Source organism: Saccopteryx leptura, chromosome 2, assembly GCF_036850995.1.
Source record: "Saccopteryx leptura isolate mSacLep1 chromosome 2, mSacLep1_pri_phased_curated, whole genome shotgun sequence".
Lineage (NCBI taxonomy): Eukaryota > Metazoa > Chordata > Mammalia > Chiroptera > Emballonuridae > Saccopteryx > Saccopteryx leptura.
In genome coordinates, this window is record NC_089504.1 from 342,776,285 (window position 1) to 342,796,199 (window position 19,915).

General features: G+C 44.2%; 1 protein-coding gene across 1 annotated transcript in view; it reads right to left on the reverse strand.

Annotated features, from left to right (window-relative positions):
- The window catches only part of DBF4B (DBF4B-CDC7 kinase regulatory subunit), a 30,448-nt gene extending 18,871 nt beyond the window's left edge, over nt 1-11,577 (reverse strand). Inside the window, exons 1-3 of the mRNA XM_066363955.1 lie at nt 11,424-11,577; nt 11,026-11,088; nt 3,039-3,196 (exon numbers count right to left, since the gene is read on the reverse strand). Coding sequence (XP_066220052.1) covers nt 3,039-3,196; nt 11,026-11,059 — 192 coding nt within the window. The 5' untranslated portion in view covers nt 11,060-11,088; nt 11,424-11,577. The remainder of the gene's footprint in view (nt 1-3,038; nt 3,197-11,025; nt 11,089-11,423) is intronic.
- Nucleotides 11,578-19,915: the final 8,338 nt, after the last annotated feature.

Genomic DNA, 19,915 nt, shown 5'->3' on the forward strand with positions numbered 1-19,915 from the left:
CCAATCTTTATTAAAAGCACCATGACATACATCTGCTTTAAAAATACTTTAAAGGGCAGTGGATAGAGTGTTGACCTGGGACGTTGAGGTCCCCATTTGAAATCCTGATGTTGCTGGCTTGAGCGTGGGGTCATCCACATAATCTCAAAGGTTGCTGGCTTGAGCAAGGTGTCATTGGCTTGGCCTGAGCCCCCTGGTCAAGGCACGTATGAGAAGCAATCAATGAACAACTAAAGTGAAGCATATGTGAGTTGATGCTTCTCATCTCTCTCCTCCCTTTCTCTCTCTCTCTCTCCCTCTTCACTTCCTGTCTCTTTCTCTCTCTCAAAAAAAAAAAAAAATACTTTAAAGCAGTGGTCCCCAACCATTTTGGGCCACGGACCGGTTTAATGTCAGAAAATATTTTCACGGACCGACCTTTAGGGTGGGACGGATAAATGCACAAAATTATGTGACCGGCGTAAAAACTGTGGTATTTTAAAAATATAATTGTCAAACTTCCGAGACAAGCATCAAGAGTGAGTCTTAGATGGATGTAACAGAGGGAATCTGGTCATTTTTTTAAAAAATAAAACATCGTTCAGACTTAAAAATAAATAAAACAGAAATAATGTAAGTTATTTATTCTTTCTCTGCGGACCGGTACCAAATGGCCCACGGACCGCTACCGGTCCGTGGCCCGGGGGTTGAGGACCACTGCTTTAAAGAACTCAAAAACAGAAAATGCTTTTTACCCAAAGTTGTTCACCACAGTGTTAATTTATAAGAGCTCAAATTTAGAAATAATCTAAATGTCCATAGGGTAAATTAAGTAGATTAACAATCCACTCAAAAGAATATTATATTCTCATTACAAATAATGCAGATGAGGGACAATAATAATAGAAAAGTGTTAATGCTTTAATTATTTTTTTTTATTTTTATTTTTTATTATTATTTTTTTTTGTATTTTTCTGAAGCTGGAAACGGGGAGAGACAGTCAGACAGACTCCCGCATGCGCCCGACCGGGATCCACCTGGCACGCCCACCAGGGGGCGACGCTCTGCCCACCAGGGGGCAATGCTCTGCCCCTCCAGGGCGTCGTTCTGTTGTGACCAGAGCCACTCCAGCGCCTGGGGCAGAGGCCAAGGAGCCATCCCCAGCGCCCGGGCCATCTTTGCTCCAATGGAGCCTCTGCTGCAGGAGGGGAAGAGAGAGACAGAGAGGAAGGAGAGGGGGAGGGGTAGAGAAGCAGATGGGCGCTTCTCCTGTGTGCCCTGGCCGGGAATTGAACCCGGGACTTCTGCACGCCAGGCTGATGCTCTACCACTGAGCCAACCGGCCAGAGCCGCTTTAATTATTTTTTTTTCTTAAGTGAGAAGCAGGGAGGCAGAGAGATAGATTCTTGCATGTGTCCCAACTGGGATCCACCCAGGAAGTCCCCTACCATGATGCTCTTCCCATCTGAGCATTGCTCCATTGCTCAGCAACCGAGCTATTTTAGTGTCTGAGGCAAGGATAGGGATCCATCCTCAGCGCCTGGGGCCAACTTGCTCCAACCAAGTCATGGCTGGGCTGCGGGAAGGGAAGAGAGACATAGAGAGAGAGAAGAGGAGGATTTCCTGTGTGCCCTGACCGGAAATCAAACCTGGGACTTTCACACGCTGGACCAACACTCTACCACTAAGCCAACTGGCCAGGGCCTTAATACTTTAATACTATGGGCAAAAAGTTGGTAATCAAAAATGTATTCATAAAAAAAAATGTATTCATGATCAAAGCTACACAGAAAATAAGCATAAAAAAACAAACAACAAAAAAAGAGAGATACAAGTAGATAAGAGATTACCCAGGGTTAGGGGTATTAAAAATGAGGAGTGACTGATGTAGGTCTGGGTTTCTTTTTGGAGTGATGAAATATTCTAAAATTGTATAATCACACGTGGACATCTCTGTGAATATACTAAAAAACACTGATTTATTCACTTTAAATGGGTGAATTTCACAGTATATGAATTGTACCTCAAGCTGTGAAAGAAAATAAGGAGTCCTGGCCCTGGCCGGTTGGCTCAGTGGTAGAGCGTCGGCCTGGCGTGCGGAAGTCCCAGGCTCGATTCCCAGCCAGGGCACACAGGAGAGGCGCCCATCTGCTTCTCCACCCCTCCCGCAGCCGAGGCTCCATTGGAGCACAAGATGGCCGGGCGCTGGGGATGGCTCCTTGGACTTTGCCCCAGGCGCTAGAATGGCTCTGGTCGCGATAAAGCGACGCCCCGGATGGGCAGAGCATCGCCCCCTGGTGGGTGTGCCGGGTGGATCCCGGTCAGGCACATGTGGGAGTCTGACTACCTCCCAGTTTCCAGCTTCAGAAAAATACAAAAAAAAAAAAAAAGAAAAGAAAATAAGAAGTCCAGAAAAAAAGAAATACATAGAAATGATGGTCCATGTTCTCTAAAATTTCTACAATGAACAAACATTATTTTTCTAATTAGGAAAAAACACATAACTTTATTTTTTGATTTTTTGTTGTCTTTTTTTGTATTTCTCTGAAGTTAGAAGTGGGTAGGCAGGGAGACAGACTCCCACATGTGCCCAACAGGAATCCACCCGGCATGCCCACCAGGGGGCGATGCTCTGCCCATCTGGGGCATTGCTCCGTTGCGGCCGGAGCCATTCTAGCACCTGAGGCAGAGGCCATGGAGCCGTCCTCAGCACCCAGGCCAACTTTGCTCCAATGGAGCTTTAGCTGTGGGAGGGGAAGAGAGAGACAGAGAGGAAGGAGAGGGGGAAGGGTGGAGAAGCAGATGGGTGCTTCTCCTGTGTGCTCTGGCCGGGAATCGAACCTGGGAATTCCACATGCTGGGCTGACGCTCTACCACTGAGCCAACCGGCCAGGGCTCGTAACTTTATTTTTTAAAAATGATTTGTACTTAAAATTGCTTTGAAAAGTCTAACGACACCGCTGAAAACACCTGAAAGACAGATACTAATCCCTCAGCAGCTCCTGCCCTACAACCTGCAAAGGCACATGGCGGCAGGGGAGAGCAGCAGGTTTACATACCCCACCCAGCTGCTGGATGATCCCTGTTAAAAACTGGAGATTCTTGCCAGCAGGCAGATCCAAGTAAAAGGACTTTCCAGAAAAGGGCTGTCTCCTCCCAGCATCTGGTGAGCTCTTCCGGCATTTTCTCAGATAACTGGAAACTCCTAGTTGAGCCCCTAGAAAACAACAATGAAGAGGAACAAAGTAAGAAGACTGAGGTAAGAGCGTCCTGTAAGTCCAGTTACCCTCACCGACAGCCTGTGCGTGGTGTGCCCCAGCTACGACCCGGGCACAAAGATGAATGTGAGACCAGTGTTCCTGCCTTAGGGCGGTTTTCCTCTTCTATCCAACCCCCAGTCCCTAAACTCAATAGAGGTGCCGAAGTTAGGGCTTTCACCTTTGTATCTTCCTTCCAGGATCATATTACCAATCAGTGTGGCTAAGAGTCTCCAGAGAACGTTACCTTATAGGAAAATATGAGACAACTGGAGAAAACAAGATATTTTCTCTGGTATAGGTTATTTATCTGTCATAAGTTATGTACCATCCAAAAAAAAACCTTTAAAGTAAAATAAATATCCTCAATAAGGCAAGGAAGGATACTGGAAACATAAAAACAGGTATAGTAGGTAAAGATAGTAACTGAGAACTCTTGCATGAATCTAGAGACAAGGTAAACCATAAAATGATCCATTTGACAGAAGAGAGAAAAAGGATTATTATCTATCTTAGCCTGGGCTCTGCATGTAAGGAAAGTCTCCCTAAGAACTCAGAACCACAGGCCTCCCGAGAGAGTTTGGAATTCAAATACACACTACTTCTGTGGTCCAAGACCCATTATCACCACTGCCAAACAGAAATTAATGTAAAAAGTAATCCCAGCTAGTAACACTTGGCAACCTCAAAGACTCAAAAGCAAAACAACTTGAGGTAGACAGCTCAGACTAGAGTTCCCAGAATTTCCTCAGATAATGCATCACCAACTATGAGCGCACACTCCAACACTATAAAACACACGGGGGAAACAAACCACCGTGGATAAGGATCAGCAGAAATAAGAGCAAATTAGATTACTGAGTTCCAAATATAGTAAAATGACCAGATAAGATTTTAAATACTTTATTTTTAGTAAAGTAAATACTTAAAATGTTGCAAGAAAATAAATGTCAACTTAAAATTTTATATCTGACTAACCAATTATTCAAGATTGAAGGTAAGCCCTGGCTGGGTAGCTCAGTTGGTTAGAACATCATCCCGATATGCCAAGGTTATAGGCTCGATTCTGTCAGGGCACACAGAAGAATCAAGCAATGAATGCATAAATAAGTGGAGTAACAGAAATAGATGTTTCTCTCTCTCTCTTTCCAATCAATAAATTATTATTTTTTAATTGAGGGTAAAATAAAGACATTTTCCAAACAAATAGTACCCAGACAGTTTATTACCAACCGGTCATTACTAAGGGACTTAGAAAAGGTGTAAAGGGACTTGGAAAGATGGAAACTAAACCCAGAAGGAAGGACTTAAATGCTAAAATAAATTGGTAAAAAATGTGTATAATTCTAAACAATAATTGACTATATAAAGCAATACCAACAATGACTGCCCTGGCCAGGAAGTTCAGTTGGTTAGAGCATCACCCCAATACACCCAGGTTGTGGATTTGATCTCTAGTCAGGACACATACAAGAAGCAACCAATGGCCTGACCAGACAATAGTGCAGTGTATAGAGCAATGGCCTGGGACACAGAGGACCCGGGTTCGAAACTCTGAGGTTATCAGCTTGAGCACGGGCTCACAAGCTTGAGCACAGGATCATAGACATGATCCCATGGTCAATGGCTTGTGCCCAAAGGTCACTGGCTTGAGCAAGGAGTCACTGGCTCAGCTGGAGCCCCCTGGTCAAAGCTCTTATGAGAGAGTAGTCAATAAACTACTAAGGTGCTGAACTACAAATAGATGCTTCTCATCTCTCTCCCTTCCTATCTGTCACTGTCTGTCTGACTCTCTCTCTCACTTAAGAAAATAAAAAAAGCAACCAATGAATGAATGAATAAGTGGAACAACAAATCGATGTTTCTTTTTTTCTCTAAAATGAATAAATTAAAAAAATTAAAATAATAGTCTGACCTTTTTTTACAGAGACAGAGAGTCAGAGAGAGGGATAGATAGGGACAGACAGGACCGGAGAGAGGTGAGAAGCATCAATCATTAGTTTTTCATTGTGACACCTTAGTTGTTCATTGATTGCTTTCTCACATGTGCCTTGACCGTGGGACTACAGCAGACCGAGTAACCCCTTGCTCAGCCAGCGACCTTGTGTTCAAGCTGGCACAGTGGATAAAGCATCGACCTGGAATGCTGAGGTTGCCGGTTCAAAACCCTGGGTTTGCCTGGTCAAGGCATATATGGGAGTTGATGCTTCCTGATCCTCCCCCCTTTCTCTCTCTCTCTCCTGCCTCTCTAAAAATAAATAAATAAAATCTAAAAAAAAAATTTTTTTTAAATAATGGTAATTTTTTTTTTTTTCCCCAGAGAGAGAGAGGGATAGACAGGGACAGACAGACAGGAACGGAGAGAGATGAGAAGCATCAATCATTAGTTTTTCATTGCGCGTTGCAACATCTTAGTTGTTCATTGATTGCTTTCTCATATGTGCCTTGACCTCGGGCCTTCAGCAGACCGAGTAACCCCTTGCTGGAGCCAGCAACCTTAGGTTCAAACTGGTGAGCTTTTTGCTCAAACCAGATTAGCCTGCGCTCAATCTGGCGACCTCGGGGTCTCGAACCTGGGTCCTCTGCATCTCAGTCCAATGCTCTATCCACTGCGCCACCGCCTGGTCAGGTCTGGTAACTAATTTGAAAGTAAAAAAAGATTGACAATAATATTAATAATATTATTGCTTGAGAGCAATAATGCTAGATGGGAGTAGGGGTGGTTCAGATAGAACAGCCTAGCCCTGTAGTGTTCAGGAGGGAGCTACAAATATTTACATCACCACACTTTGCCTTGGCACTCTGGAAGATAAAAGATGATGAAATGTGTCTTCAAAACTCTGAAGAGCCTGACCAGGTGGTGGCGCAGTGGATAGAGTGTCGGACTGCGATGCGGAGGACCCAGGTGAGAAAGCAACCAATGAACAACTAAGGTGTTGCAATGAAAAACTAATGATTTTTTTTTTTTCATTTTTCTGAAGCTGGAAACAGGGAGAGACAGTCAGACAGACTCCCGCATGCGCCCGATCGGGATCCACCCAGCACGCCCACCATGGGGCAACGCTCTGCCCACCAGGGGGCGATGCTCTGCCCATCCTGGGCGTTGCCATGTTGCGACCAGAGCCACTCTAGCGCCTGAGGCAGAGGCCACAGAGCCATCCCCAGCGCCCGGGCCATCTTTGCTCCAATGGAGCCTTGGCTGTGGGAGGGGAAGAGAGAGACAGAGAGGAAAGCGCTGCGGAGGGGTGGAGAAGCAAATGGGCACTTCTCCTATGTGCCCTGGCCGGGAATCGAACCCGGGTCCTCAGCACGCCAGGGCAAAAAACTAATGATTGATGCTTCTCATCTCTCTCCGGTCCTGTCTGTCTGTCCCTATCTATCCCTCTCTCTGACTCTCTGTCTCTGTAAAAAAAAAACTAAAAAAAAAAAACAAACCAAAAAACAAAACTCTGAAGAACTAGTTCCATAATTAAAAATTTTACATTTAGTTTTACATTTTAATTATACATTAAAATTTTATATACTTTGAATATATGATTTTGTAATTCTTTAGATCAGCACTAATAAAGATATAAGTCACAAATATGAACCTTATCACTAATTTTAAATTATCTAGCAGTCACATTAAGAAAATCAAAAACAGCCTGACCTGTGATGGCGCAGTGGATAAAGCGTCGACCTGGAAATGCTGAGGTCGCCAGTTCGAAACCCTGGGCTTGCCTGGTCAAGGCACATATGGGAGTTGATGCTTCCAGCTCCTCCCCCCCCTTCTCTCTCTCTCTGTCTCTCCTCTTTCTCTCTCTCTGTCTCTCCCTCTCCTCTCTAAAATGAATAAATTAAAAAAAAAAATTAACGGCCCTGGCCGGTTGGCTCAGTGGTAGAGCGTCAGCCTGGCGTGCAGAGGTCCCGAGTTCGATTCCCGGCCAAGGCACACCACAGGAGAAGCGCCCATTTGCTTCTCCACCCCTCCCCCTCTCCTTCCTCTCTGTCTCTCTCTTCCCCTCCCGCAGCCGAGATGGCCCGGGCGCTGGGGATGGCTCCTTGGCCTCTGCCCCAGGTGCTAGGGTGGCTCTGGTCTGGACAGAGCGACGCCCCAGAGGGGCAGAGCGTCGCCCCCTGGTGGGCGTGCCGGGTGGATCCCGGTCGGGCGCATGCGGGAGTCTGTCTGACTATCTCTCCCTGTTTCAAGCTTCAGAAAAATACAAAAAAAAAAAAAAAAACAACTTAAAAAAAAAATCAAAAACACAAAACAAATAAAATAAAAACAAAACCAAAAATACAAAAACAAGGGAAATTACTTCTAATAATATATTTTACTTACCAATACATTAAAAATACTATTACTTCAAAATACTGTATAATCAATATAAAATTATTAATGGGGTATTTTATACTTTTTTTATACTGTCTTAGAATTAGTGTATATTTTATATTTACAACCCATCTTAACATGGACAGGCCACATTTCAAGTGCTCACATATGGCCAGTGGTTACCACATAGTACAGTGTACCCTTAGACCATTGAGGTCAATACAGAAACAAAATATGTGAAAATCTTTATTATAACAACTTAATTCACGGTTTTACTCAAGTGAAGGCAAGGAAATAAAATTTTATGTAATAAAATAATAATTTTAAAAACTAATAATTTCCAACCTAGAACTCTACCTACGTGAACTATCGTCAGATCTTCAAGATCTCAAAATATTTACTTGTCACGTACCCTTTCTCAGGAAACTATACTAGAATGCACTCTACTAAAAACAGGAAGTAAACAGAAAGAGGAAAACATGGAATTTAGAATATAGAAAATCTACATTCTAAGAGGCAAAGGAATTCCACAGAATTATAAAGGAAGACCCTAGGATAAAATCAGGGTAATAGGCCTAGTGCATAGCTGAATCAGACTAGAATATTAAGACAAATTGTCTCAGAAGGTATGTCTCCCAGACAGAGAAGAAACCGACAAATTCTCTGATGGAGTTGAAAGGATTGGGTCGGCCCTGGCCGGTTGGCTCAGTGGTAGAGCATTGGCCCAGTGTATGGATGTCCAGAGTTCAATTCCTGGTCAGGGCACACAGAAGAAGTGATCATCTAATTCACCACCCTTCACCTCTCCTTTCTCTCTCTCTCTAGCTCTCTCTTCCCCTCCTGCAGCCATGGCCCAGTTGGAGCAGTTGTCCTCCCACCCCAAGGATGGCTCCACAGCCTTGCCTCAGGCGCTAAAATAGCTCGGCTGCCGAACAACAGAGTAATGGCCCCAGATGGGCAGAGCATCCCGCACTGGGGAGCTTGCCAGGTGGATCCTGGGTCTGGCCGCATGCCGGAGTCTGTTACTCGGTCTCCCTGCCTCTCATGTGAGAAAAAAAAAGTATTGGGTCAAGGCTTAGACTTTTGATAAATAGTCTGGACATGTGATCCACACACAGAAAACAAAGTGTATTTCATAGTTTACTACAAGCCTTAGCTTGAATAATCTTTCCCTAATCATAATAATATAAATACAAAATTACTAAACAAAAATTACATTATATACTGGGAGTTTGAGGAAATAAATGTATATGTGGTATAGAGGAGTGCAGGGATCAGAAAAAAAGCTTTATCTTCCATATTATAAAGTCAACAGATATTGAAAACAATACAAGCTATTCCATACGTAGGTGGGACATAATAGTGAAACTAAGAGACATTTATAAGAGTGTGGTGGTTACGGGGGGGGAGGGGGGAATGGGAGAGGAATAGGGGGTGGGGAGGGGCACAAAGAAAACAAGATAGAAGGTGACAGAGGACAATCTGACTTTGGGTGGTGGGTATGCAACATAATTGAACGACAAGATAACCTGGACTTGTTATCTTTGAATATATGTATCCTGATTTATTGATGTCACCCCATTAAAAAAATAAAATTATATATAAAAAAAAAAAAAGAAAACAATACAAGCAATGAGTATACTATTTAGAAATAAGGTAGATACTAAAAGAAATAGTTAAAAGAGGGTAAAGAAGGAGCAACTCCTACTCCTGCCTTTTTTTTTTTTTTTTTTTTTTCCCCCTGTATTTTTCTGAAGCCAGAAACGGGGAGAGACAGTCGGACAGACTCCCGCATGCGCCCGACCGGGATCCACCCGGCACGCCCACCAGGGGGCGACGCTCTGTCCCTCCAGGGCGTTGCTGTTGCGACCAGAGCCACTCTAGCACCTGGGGCAGAGGCCTAGGAGCCATCCCCAGCGCCCGGGCCATCTTTGCTCCAGTGGAGCCTTGGCTGCAGGAGGGGAAGAGAGAGACAGAGAGGAAGGAGAGGGGTAGGGGTGGAGAAGCAGATGGGCGCTTCTCCTATGTGCCCTGGCCGGGAATCGAACCCGTGACTTCTGCACGCCAGGCCGACGCTCTACCACTGAGCCAACCGGCCAGGGCTACTCCTGCTTTTTTGTGTGCATGTGATAGACCTTGACCTTTTAAACTAAGTAACCAAACAACTGAAAAAAATTAAAAACCCTGTAACCCTAACCCTCATCATGTTATAATAAATTTTAGAAACAAATACAGAGAATAATCAAAACTGTTAAAGTGCCTGACCAGGTGGTGGCGCAGTGGATAGAGCGTCAGACTGGGATGCAGAGGACCCAGGTTCGAAACCCCGAGGTCGCCAGCCTGAGTGCGGGCTCATGTGGTTTGAGCAAAAGCTCACCAGCTTGGACCCAAGGTCGCTGGTCAAGGCACATATGAGAAAGCAATCACCCGCAACAAAAAAACTAATGATTGATGCTTCTCATCTCTCTCTGTTCCTGTCTGTCTGTCCCTATCTGTCCCTTTCTCTGATTTTCTCTCTGTCTCTGTAAAAAAAAACAAAAACAAAAACTGTTAAAGTGAAAAACAGGTAACTTACAAAAAAAATCAGACTGACATTCTCAACAGCATCTACTTACTGCAAGAAGAAAATACTGTAATTTTTCAACGTGTTAAGGAGAAACAAGCTTTACTGACAAGTTTTAATACAAAGGTGAAATGAGAATACTGTATTCTCAAGCATAAAGCCTCAGAAAGTTTGTCACATAAAGCTTCCTTTTGAAAACACTCCTGAACCTGACCAGGCGGTGGCACAGTGGATAGAGCGCCAGACTGGGCAGCAGAGGACCCAGTTTCAAAACCCCAAGGTCGCTGGCTTGAAGCCCAAGGTCGCTAGCTTGAGGAAGGGGTCGCTTGCTCTGCTGTAGCTCCCCAGTCAAGGCACATTTGAGAAAGCAATCAATGAACAACTAAGATGCCAAAGAAAAAAGAAAACACTCTTGAAAAAAGTTTTCCAGCAAAAAGAGACTAGCTCCAGAAGAAAGCAAAAAGACATGGGCAAGAAGAGTTAATAACTTAGTAAAGTGTATTACTGTTTAAAACGCAACAACCAAACAGCGTAACTTTCTACAACTAAAACTAGATGATACTAAGAGAGAGGGGAGGAGAGTACTGAGGAAGGTGACTAGGCGCTAATATACTTACATAATTGGTGGGGGATGCCATGAATATGGGTTAATATTCATGGATACTCAACTCGGACTCCCCATCTGTCTGCCAATCTTGTTCACAATATCAGATTAAAAGCTCTTGTTTGACCTCTACCATGAATTCCTAAGTGAGCCACGAGACCCATCAACATACACAACACTTACACACAAAACCACTAATAATTAGAAAACCTCAACAAGGCTAACGTTTCTCAGCCTTTTCCTCCCAAGACGCTTTGAGGCAGAAGTAGCAACTTTGACCTCGCATCCCTAGTTTCGACCTGTTACCTACCTACGTCCGAAACCCGGAGCTTGCTCTCAGCCATTGAACTCTCCAGCTCAAGGCAATCGTCGCCTGAAAAAGGACAAAATAGCTGAACCATCTTCTCCAAAATCCCGCACAATCCCTAAAGCGACTACCAGAAACAGCAAGGCTCAACTTTACCCCTGCCCACCTCTACTCCCGCGCCACCTTCTAGGCAATTGTGCCCTCAGCCCCTCCGTCAACTTGAGAACCCTATCTGCTCAACTTCTGTGGCCCCTCCTGGCCCCTCTATTCTCCTCAGCTTCTGCTTCTATCCGCTCCCTAATCCCCGTGTCCACTTCCCGACCCCGCTATTCTCTCTACAACTCCTTTGACCCCTTTCCGCTTTCCTTCTTCCCACTTTTCCCCCTTCCCGGCATCCGTACCCTTTCCTAGCTCCCCCAAACTCGCAGCTTTTTCTCGGCCTCTGTACTCCTTCAAGGCCTCCGTATTACATTCGCGGACTCCATGAGCTCTTTCAGTCTCCCAAGTACGGACTGTTGCTCTGCAACTACAGCATCATTCTCCAGGTGTACTCGGCCGCGGCTACGGTTTAAATTTCCTCTCGGTCCCGCCCCCAAAATAGCTGCGAGACTGCCCTACGGTGGCCCTGGAAGGACAATATTAACTGTAAATCCTTCCCAACACCTTTTGTTTTCTGCTTCGCTTTCTCGTTCGTCTGCTCGTTAGCTGGAGATGCTTTGAGCCTCAATAGTCAGCAAGCTGGGGACTAGTTAGTGTTAGTGATTCTTCATGAGCGCTACTTTGAAATTCCTAGGAGTTCGATGATAATAAAATAAGCCTAACACAGAGCATGTACAGTTTACATGAAAATTTCTCATACACATTTCATCTTCACATCTTTGACTCCTTCCCTTTTCTCCCTTACTGGACCAACCAAAAATTTCTCAAGAGTTGTCTCCATTTCTCACTTCCCAGCTTTTCTGCAACTCATCTAGTTAGACTTTGATCCTCACTTCTCCACTAAAACTGTATTTATCCAGGTCAACTGTGATGTGCACGGTCATTTTACTATCCTCATCCTATCTGACTTTTAGAACATTGAAACAGACTACTCCTTTTTGAAACATTTTATTCCTTTTGCTTCCACTTCTACCTGTTTTCACCTTCACTTCTACCTGTTTTCACCTTACTTCAATGGCTCCTTCTCAGTTTCCATTGTGGGATCCAAAGGTACTGTTTTCCTCCCCTCCCCTTCCCTTCCCTTTCCTTTCTTTTCCCAGACAGGAAGGGAGAGAGATGAGAAGCATCAAGTCCTTTTTTTTCTTTTTTTCTTTTTTGTTTAAGCTGGAAACAGGGAGAGACAGTCAGACTCCCGCATGCGCCCGACCGGGATCCACCCGGCACGCCCACCAGGGGCGAAGCTCTGCCTACCAGGGGGCGATGCTCTGCCCCTCTGGGGCGCAGCTCTTTTGCGACCAGAGCCACTCCAGCGCCTGGGGCAGAGGCCAAGGAGCCATCCCCAGCGCCCGGGCCATCCTTGCTCCAATGGAGCCTTGGCTGCGGGAGGGGAAGAGAGAGACAGAGAGGAAGGAGGGGTGGGGTGGAGAAGCAAATGGGCGCTTCTCCTATGTGCCCTGGCAGGTTGGCTCAGTGGTGGAGCGTCGGCCTGGCGTGCGGGGGACCCGGGTTGAGGTTTCTTAGTTGTTCAGTGATTGCTTTCTCATATATGCCTTGATGCAAGGGGGTGGGGGTGGGGAGTGCTACAGCAGACCGAGTGACCCGGTAATCAAGCCATATGAGCCCACACTCAAGCCAGCAACCTCGGGGTTTTGAACCTGGGTCCTCTGCGTCCCAGTCTTACGCTCTATCCACTGCGCCACCACCTGGTCAGGCTTGGTCCTCTTTTCTTCCCTGGTAACATTCTCTCCTTAGATGACTTCATTCAACTCCATTGCTTTACAATTCAGCCCTATGCTAATGCCTAGAATTTCTATCCCAACTTCTGACCTCTCCCCCATCTCTAAACTTATATGTTCAAGTGCTTATTGGACATCTCCTTTTGGATACCAAATAGGCATCTTAGACTTAACATGTTCAAAACAGAACATTTGTTCTACTCCCTACCTCTCAAAAAAACACCTATTCTCCTAGTCTTCCCCATCTCAGTAAATGTTACATTATTCACTCAGCTACTCAAACTTAAAAACCCAGAAATTATCTTTCAGTACTTTTCCTTATTCCCATCCCCACTCTAAAAACAAGTTCTACAAACTCCAAAGTACACCTTGAATTAGACCACTGCTACCACCTTAGTCCAAGCCACTATAATTTCTTTATATAATTTATACTGATCCCCAATACGTTTAGAACGCATATGACACCATGCATAGTTATTACAATATTATTGACTATATTCCCTATGCTGTACTTTACATCCATGTGACTATTTTTGTAACTAGCTATTTGTACTTAATCCCTTCACTGAATTTAAATTTATGTTTTAGCTACAAAAAAACCCAGTAAGCTTTACTAATCTTTAGTGAACAAATTGACACTGGTGCCCCTCCTGGGTCGCTCCTGTTAGACATCATGAGTTATACAGTAAGGCAGGTGGTTATCTGCATTAGGGGCACGGGAAGCTTCCTATTTGGAGGAGTTGTGTGTTTACTTTCTTCTAGTGCTCCATGGTGTGTTTACTTTTCAGTGTTCTATGCAGTTTACATATGTCCAGATAAATGGATTTACAGATTGTAGTATATGTATTTAATTTTTCTGACCCACTTAAAGTGAACAATGGGTTTAACAAGAATCCTTCAAAGAAGCAAGTTGTTTTTTGTTTTCAGAGACAGAGAGAGTGTCAGAGAGAGGGATAGACAGACAGGAACAGAGAGAGATGAGAAGCATCAATCATCAGTTTTTCGTTGCGACACCTTAGTTGTTCATTGGTTGCTTTCTCATATGTGCCTTGACCATGGGCCTTCAGCAGACCGAGTAACCCCTTGCTCAAGCCAGCGACCTTGGGTCCAAGCTGGTGAGCTTTTTGCTCAAGCTAGATGAGCCCGTGTTCAAGCTGGTGACCTCGGGGTCTTGAACCTGGGTCTTCCGCTTCTCAATCTGACTCTCTATCCACTGCGCCACCGCCTGGTCAGGCCAAAAAAGAAAGTTTAAAATTACAAATAATCCTAATGATTCACACACAAGTGGACAGTCCAGGTACAAGCTCTCAGGTTCAAGAAAAATCCAATCAGCATCCAGAGGGAGGTAGTTGGCCAACAAGTGAGAAAATCACCGAAGTTTGGGACACTCTTGCCAGCAACAAATCTTTAACATTACTAAAGTGTATGCTTAGAAATGGTTAAGATGATAAGTTTTATGTCGTGTGTATTTTACCACCATTAAAAATAAAAATAGGCCCTGGCCAGTTGGCTCAGTGGTAGAGCGTCAGCCTGGTGTGCAGAAGTCCCAGGTTTGATTCCCGGCCAGGGCACACAGGAGAAGCGCCCATCTGCTTCTCCACCCCTCCCCCTCACCTTCCTCTCTGTCTCTCTCTTCCCCTCCTGCAGCCAGGACTCCATTGGAGTGGAGTTGGCCTGGGCGCTAAGGATGGCTCTGTGGTCTCTGCCTCAGGCGCTAGAATGGCTCTGGTTGCAACAGAGCGATGCCCCAGATGGGCAGAGCATCTCCCCCTGGTGGGCATGCCGGGTGGATCCCGGTCGGGCACATGCGAGAGTCTGTCTGACTGCCTCCCCGTTTCCAACTTCAGAAAAATACAAAAAAATAAAAAATAAAAAAAATAAAAATAAAAATAAGGCCCTGGCTGGTTTGCTCAGCAGTAGAGCATCGTCCTGGTGTGTGGAAGTCCCAGCTTTGATTCCCAGTCAGGGCACACAGGAGAAGTGACCATCTGTTTCTCCATCCCTCTCCCCATCTCTATCTTTCTCTCTTCTTTTTTTTAAAATTTTATTTTATTACAAATGTTTTTATTATGCATTTATCATATTATAGTGTATTTATTTTATTTTATTTTATTTTTTACAGGGACAGAGAGAGAAAGTCAGAGAGAGGGATAGATAGGGACAGACAGACAGGAACGGAGAGAGATGAGAAGCATCAATCATCAGTTTTTTGTTGCGACACTTTAGTTGTTCATTGACTGCTTTCTCATATGTGCCTTGACCGTGGGCCTTCAGCAGACCAAGTAACTCCTTGCTCGAGCCAGCAACGTTGGGTCCAAGCTGATGAGCTTTTTTTGCTCAAGCCAGATGAGCCCGCGCTCAAGCTGGCGACCTCGGGGTCTTGAACCTAGGTCCTCAGCATCCCAGTCCGACGCTCTATCCACTGCACCACCGCCTGGCCAGGCATCTTTCTCTCTTCTTCCACAGCCATGGCTCAAATGGTTTGAGCAAGTTGGCCCTGGGCGCTGAGGATGGCACCATGGCCTTGCCTCAGGTGCTACAATAGCTCAGTTGCCAAGCAACGGAGCAGCAGCCCCAAATGGGCAGAACATCACCAGGCAGGGGGCTTGCTGGGTGGATCCTGGTCGGAGTACATGCGGGAGTCTGTCTCTCTGCCTTTCCGTCTCTCACTTAATAAAAAAATAAAAAATAATAATAATGCAGGAGAGTAATATTCAACTACATTATTTTCACTAAGGATTTTTGTACACAAATAAATATTTGTAATATATTATTTACTTCACTTTTTTGTGTGTGTGTATTTTTTTTTTTTCTGAAGCTGGAAACGGGGAGAGACAGTCAGACAGACTCCCGCATGCGCCCGACCGGGATCCACCCGGCACGCCTACCAGGGGCGACGCTCTGCCCACCAGCGGGCGATGCTCTGCCCCTCTGGGGCGTCGCCGCGACCAGAGCCACTCTAGCGCCTGGGGCAGAGGCCAAAGAGCCATCCCCAGCGCCTAGGCCACCTTTGCTCCAATGGAGCCTTAGTTGCAGGAGGGGAAGAGAGAGACAGAGAGGAAGGAGGGGGGGGGGTGGAGAAGCAAATGGGCGCTTCTCCTATGTGCCCTGGCCGGGAATCGAACCAGGGTCCTCTACCGCTGAGCCAACCGGCCATGGCCTATTTACTTCACTTTTTAATTGCCCTTTTTATAGTTATGTTTTTGTATGCCTAATGATGGACGTACTAATTTGACATATTAGTTCACACATGTAAATAATTTATAAATAAAAACATTCATACATTAGAGGTACATGGTGAAAATATTTTTACTGCTAAGATTAGTGGCAAAAATATGTTCGATACTCAATAGCCTAGAGAAACTTTCCAACAGGTGCACAAGGAGGCATATATAAGAATGTTAATTACCTGACCAGGCAGTGGTGCAGTGGATAAAGCATTGGACTGGGATGTGGAGGACACAGGTTTGAAATCCTGCAGTCGCCTGCTTGAGTGCAGGGTCGCTGGCTTGAGCGTGGGATCATAGATATGACCCCATGGTCGCTGGCTTGAGCCCAAAGTTGCTGGCTTGAGCAAGGAGTCACTGGCTCTGCTGCAGCCCCCCCAGTCAAGGCACATATGAGAAAGCAACCAGTGAACAACTAAGGAAAGTAAGGAGCTGCTTCTCATCTCTCTCCTTTCCTGTCTGTCTGTCCCCATTTGTCCCTCTCTCTCTGTCACCAAAAAAAAAAAAGAAAAAAAAAGAAAAGAAATGTCAATTAAGTCAATTAAAGCACTGTTTAGAAAACTGGAAAAATACTTAACTGAACAATGGAATTCAAGAAGTGGCTTAAATGAACAGGTAAGAGCTACATGTATCAACATGGGTAAATATTTTAAACAATCAAGTGAAAAAAAAGCACACTGTCGAATAAAAAGTCCAACATGCAAAACAATGTGATATATTGTTTATGGATAATACATATATATATATATATACACACATGTTATAATATGAATTACATATGTAGTAATATGTATTATGTTTCAAAACATTCAATAAGAAGATAAACCCCAAATTCAGTAATAGTTGTTACCTCTGGGGAGAAAGGGAAATAATAAGACTGGAGGAAAGTTTTCAAGTAGGCTTTATTTCTTTAAAACAAACAAAAAGATGCAAGATAAATAAATAGTTGGTAATTTTAAAACAAGATGTTTTAAAACTAGTATCACCGAGTGACAGCCATCCTCACATCCTTTATGTACCTTTCCAAAGACTTTATGGACATTCAAGAACACATGTGTACATATATATATATATGTATTCCCCTGCCCCATCTTCTTTTTAAACAATGGTAGCAAACATTACATACTGTTCTGAGCTTCACTTTTTCTTTAACAATGTACCTTCTATTTTGTTACACGTCAGTACATAAGGAACTTCCTCCATTTTTACAGCTGCACAGTACGTACTTCTTTTTTTTTTTTTAAGATTTTATTTATTCATTATAGAGAGGAGAGAGAGAGCGAGAGCGAGAGCGAGAGAAAGAGAGAGAGAGAGAGAGCGAAGGGGGGGAGGAGCAGGAAGCATCAACTCCCATATGTGCCTTGACCAGGTAAGCCCAGGGTTTTGAAAGTACGTACTTCTTTCTGTGGTTTTCTGAGCCAGTCTCCTATAGAAGAATGTAAACTATTTTCACTACAATAAGCATCACTGCAATGAATATCCTTATGAGTGTCATCCACAGAGATGTATGTATATATGTATTACAATAAATTCACAAAGGGTGGCCCTGGTAGATTGGCTCAGTGGTAGAGCGTTGGCTCAGTGTGTGGATGTCCTGGGTTCGATTCCCAGTCAGGGCACACAGGAAAAAATAAAATAAAAAAATAAATTCACAGAGGTAGAAGTGCTGGGTCTTTTCAAATAGCCCTCTAACAAGATTGTACCAACCTACTTCCTGTTCCAACCTTTTCCCATGTACTAGCATACATTTTTAGCTGAGTAGCAAACTTGGTATCTCATCAAAAGTTTAATTTGCATATTTAAAAAATTGTAAATGTGACAGCATCTTTTTATAGTGTAAAAAGCCATTGTGTTTTTTTTTCTGTGAGCTTTCTGTCATTTGTCCAGTTGTATAAATTTTTTTTAACCATAAGCAATTCTTTTGTAATAAAACAGCCAATGAAGTTTTTTTTTTTTAAGATTTATTTTTTTAATGCAGGGACTGTAGAGCCTTCACTCAGTTTTGTGAAAAGCTTGTGATGCTTTCAAAAAACCTTTGTGCATTGTACCAATATCAATTTCCTGATTTTGATAGTGTACTCCCACTGGGGGAAAGTGGGTGAAGGTGCACAGGTCTCTCTGCGCTATTTTTGCAACTTTCAGTGAGTCTGTATTTATTTCAAAATAAAAAGTAAAAAATAAGGCCTGGGGCTTAGTGAAGAGTGTCAGCTCCGCATATGGACGTCCGGTTCAATTCCCAGTCAGGGCACACAAAAGAAACGACCATGCGCTTCTGTCCCCTTCCTTCTCCCCCTACTCTCCCTCTTCACTTCCCATAGACAGCGGCTCCATTGGTTCCAACGTGCCCGCGCTGAGGATGGCTCCGTTGGTCCTGGTCGGAGGGTATCAGCCTCAGAATGCTAAAAATAGCTCGGTTGACAGGGGTTGCTGGGTGGATCCCTGTTGGAGTGCATGCGATAGTCTTTCTCACTATTTCCTCTCTCTCACTTAAAAAAAGAAAAAAAATCCCTAAAAATTTTGTGTGACTTCTATGGTTGGTTGTGGGGGCTCTGCACTGCCCTCGACTATGATCCTGTGATGTCGGGTTCTGCGTTGAATACCCACACCTGTCAACTGACAAGCCCCACCTGCAAGACAGCTACTAGGTTGGTAGATATATCTGAGGACTTAAAACACGGGCAAGTCTTTGGGGACTGACTCTAGCTTCTTTTTTTTTTAAACTTTATTTATTTATTCATTTTAGAGAGGAGAGAGAGAGAAGGGAGGAGCAGAAAGCATCAACTCCCATATGTGCCTTGACCAGGCAAGCCCAGGGTTTTGAACCAGCGACCTCAGCGTTCCAGGTCGAAACTTTATCCACTGCGCCACCACAGGTCAGGCCGACTCTAGCTTCTTACTCCATTACTGTCACATTCTAACTCAGTGAGCACACAGAAGTCAAGGGGCTAATAGTCACACTATTCTGTATTTTTCTTCTTTTTTTAGAGAAATTTTCTAAGAGGTTAAGATTGACAATAATGTCAGGAAGCAAGATCATACTGCTCCCTCCTGTATTGCTACTGAGTTGTGTCCCATTTTCATTCATTTACATTATCCCAATGATCATGAGTAGAGAACTCTCTCAAGAGGCCCTTTGCAAGAAATACAGGTTCTCCCTTTCTGTTTTCATCCCCTGAATATCTTCAGTCTAAATTCTGTTGCTCAAGCCATCCATGATTCTCTGGAGGTTCCCTAAAAGACCTTTGCACACAGCTCCCTGCATCTGGGTCTACTTCCTTTCTCTTCCAGTCTTTCTGCCTAAAGAACTCTTACTTATTTTTCAAAAAAGCATCACCTCCCATCTCCATTAGGAAGCCTTTCTGGATCCCCACTTTCACAGCTTCCAATCTTACCCCAACAGGGAAATTTAACCCAATCTTCTAAGCACCCTACTGCAATCTCCATTAGAAAAAGCTCCATTAACACATTTATCGCACTATATTGTCATTATTAGTTCAAACATTTATGTTCCCACTGGACTGAAAACCCTTTAAGGGCAGAGATTTTGTGATAATCATTTTTGTATTTTCAGTGCCTAAGAGCAATGACATGCTGTGGATAATCAATAAATCTTTAGTCAATGAAGGATACAGGCCAGTATCTGCCAGTCCCCTCTTTAGTTCAGGGAAAGCCAACCCAAGTTCTTGGCTAATTCAGTTCAGCCCAAAGCCAGGTGTTTGGCAGAGTCAGCAGAGGATCTGGCTGCTGGTCTCAAGTTCTTGCCTCTGGTGA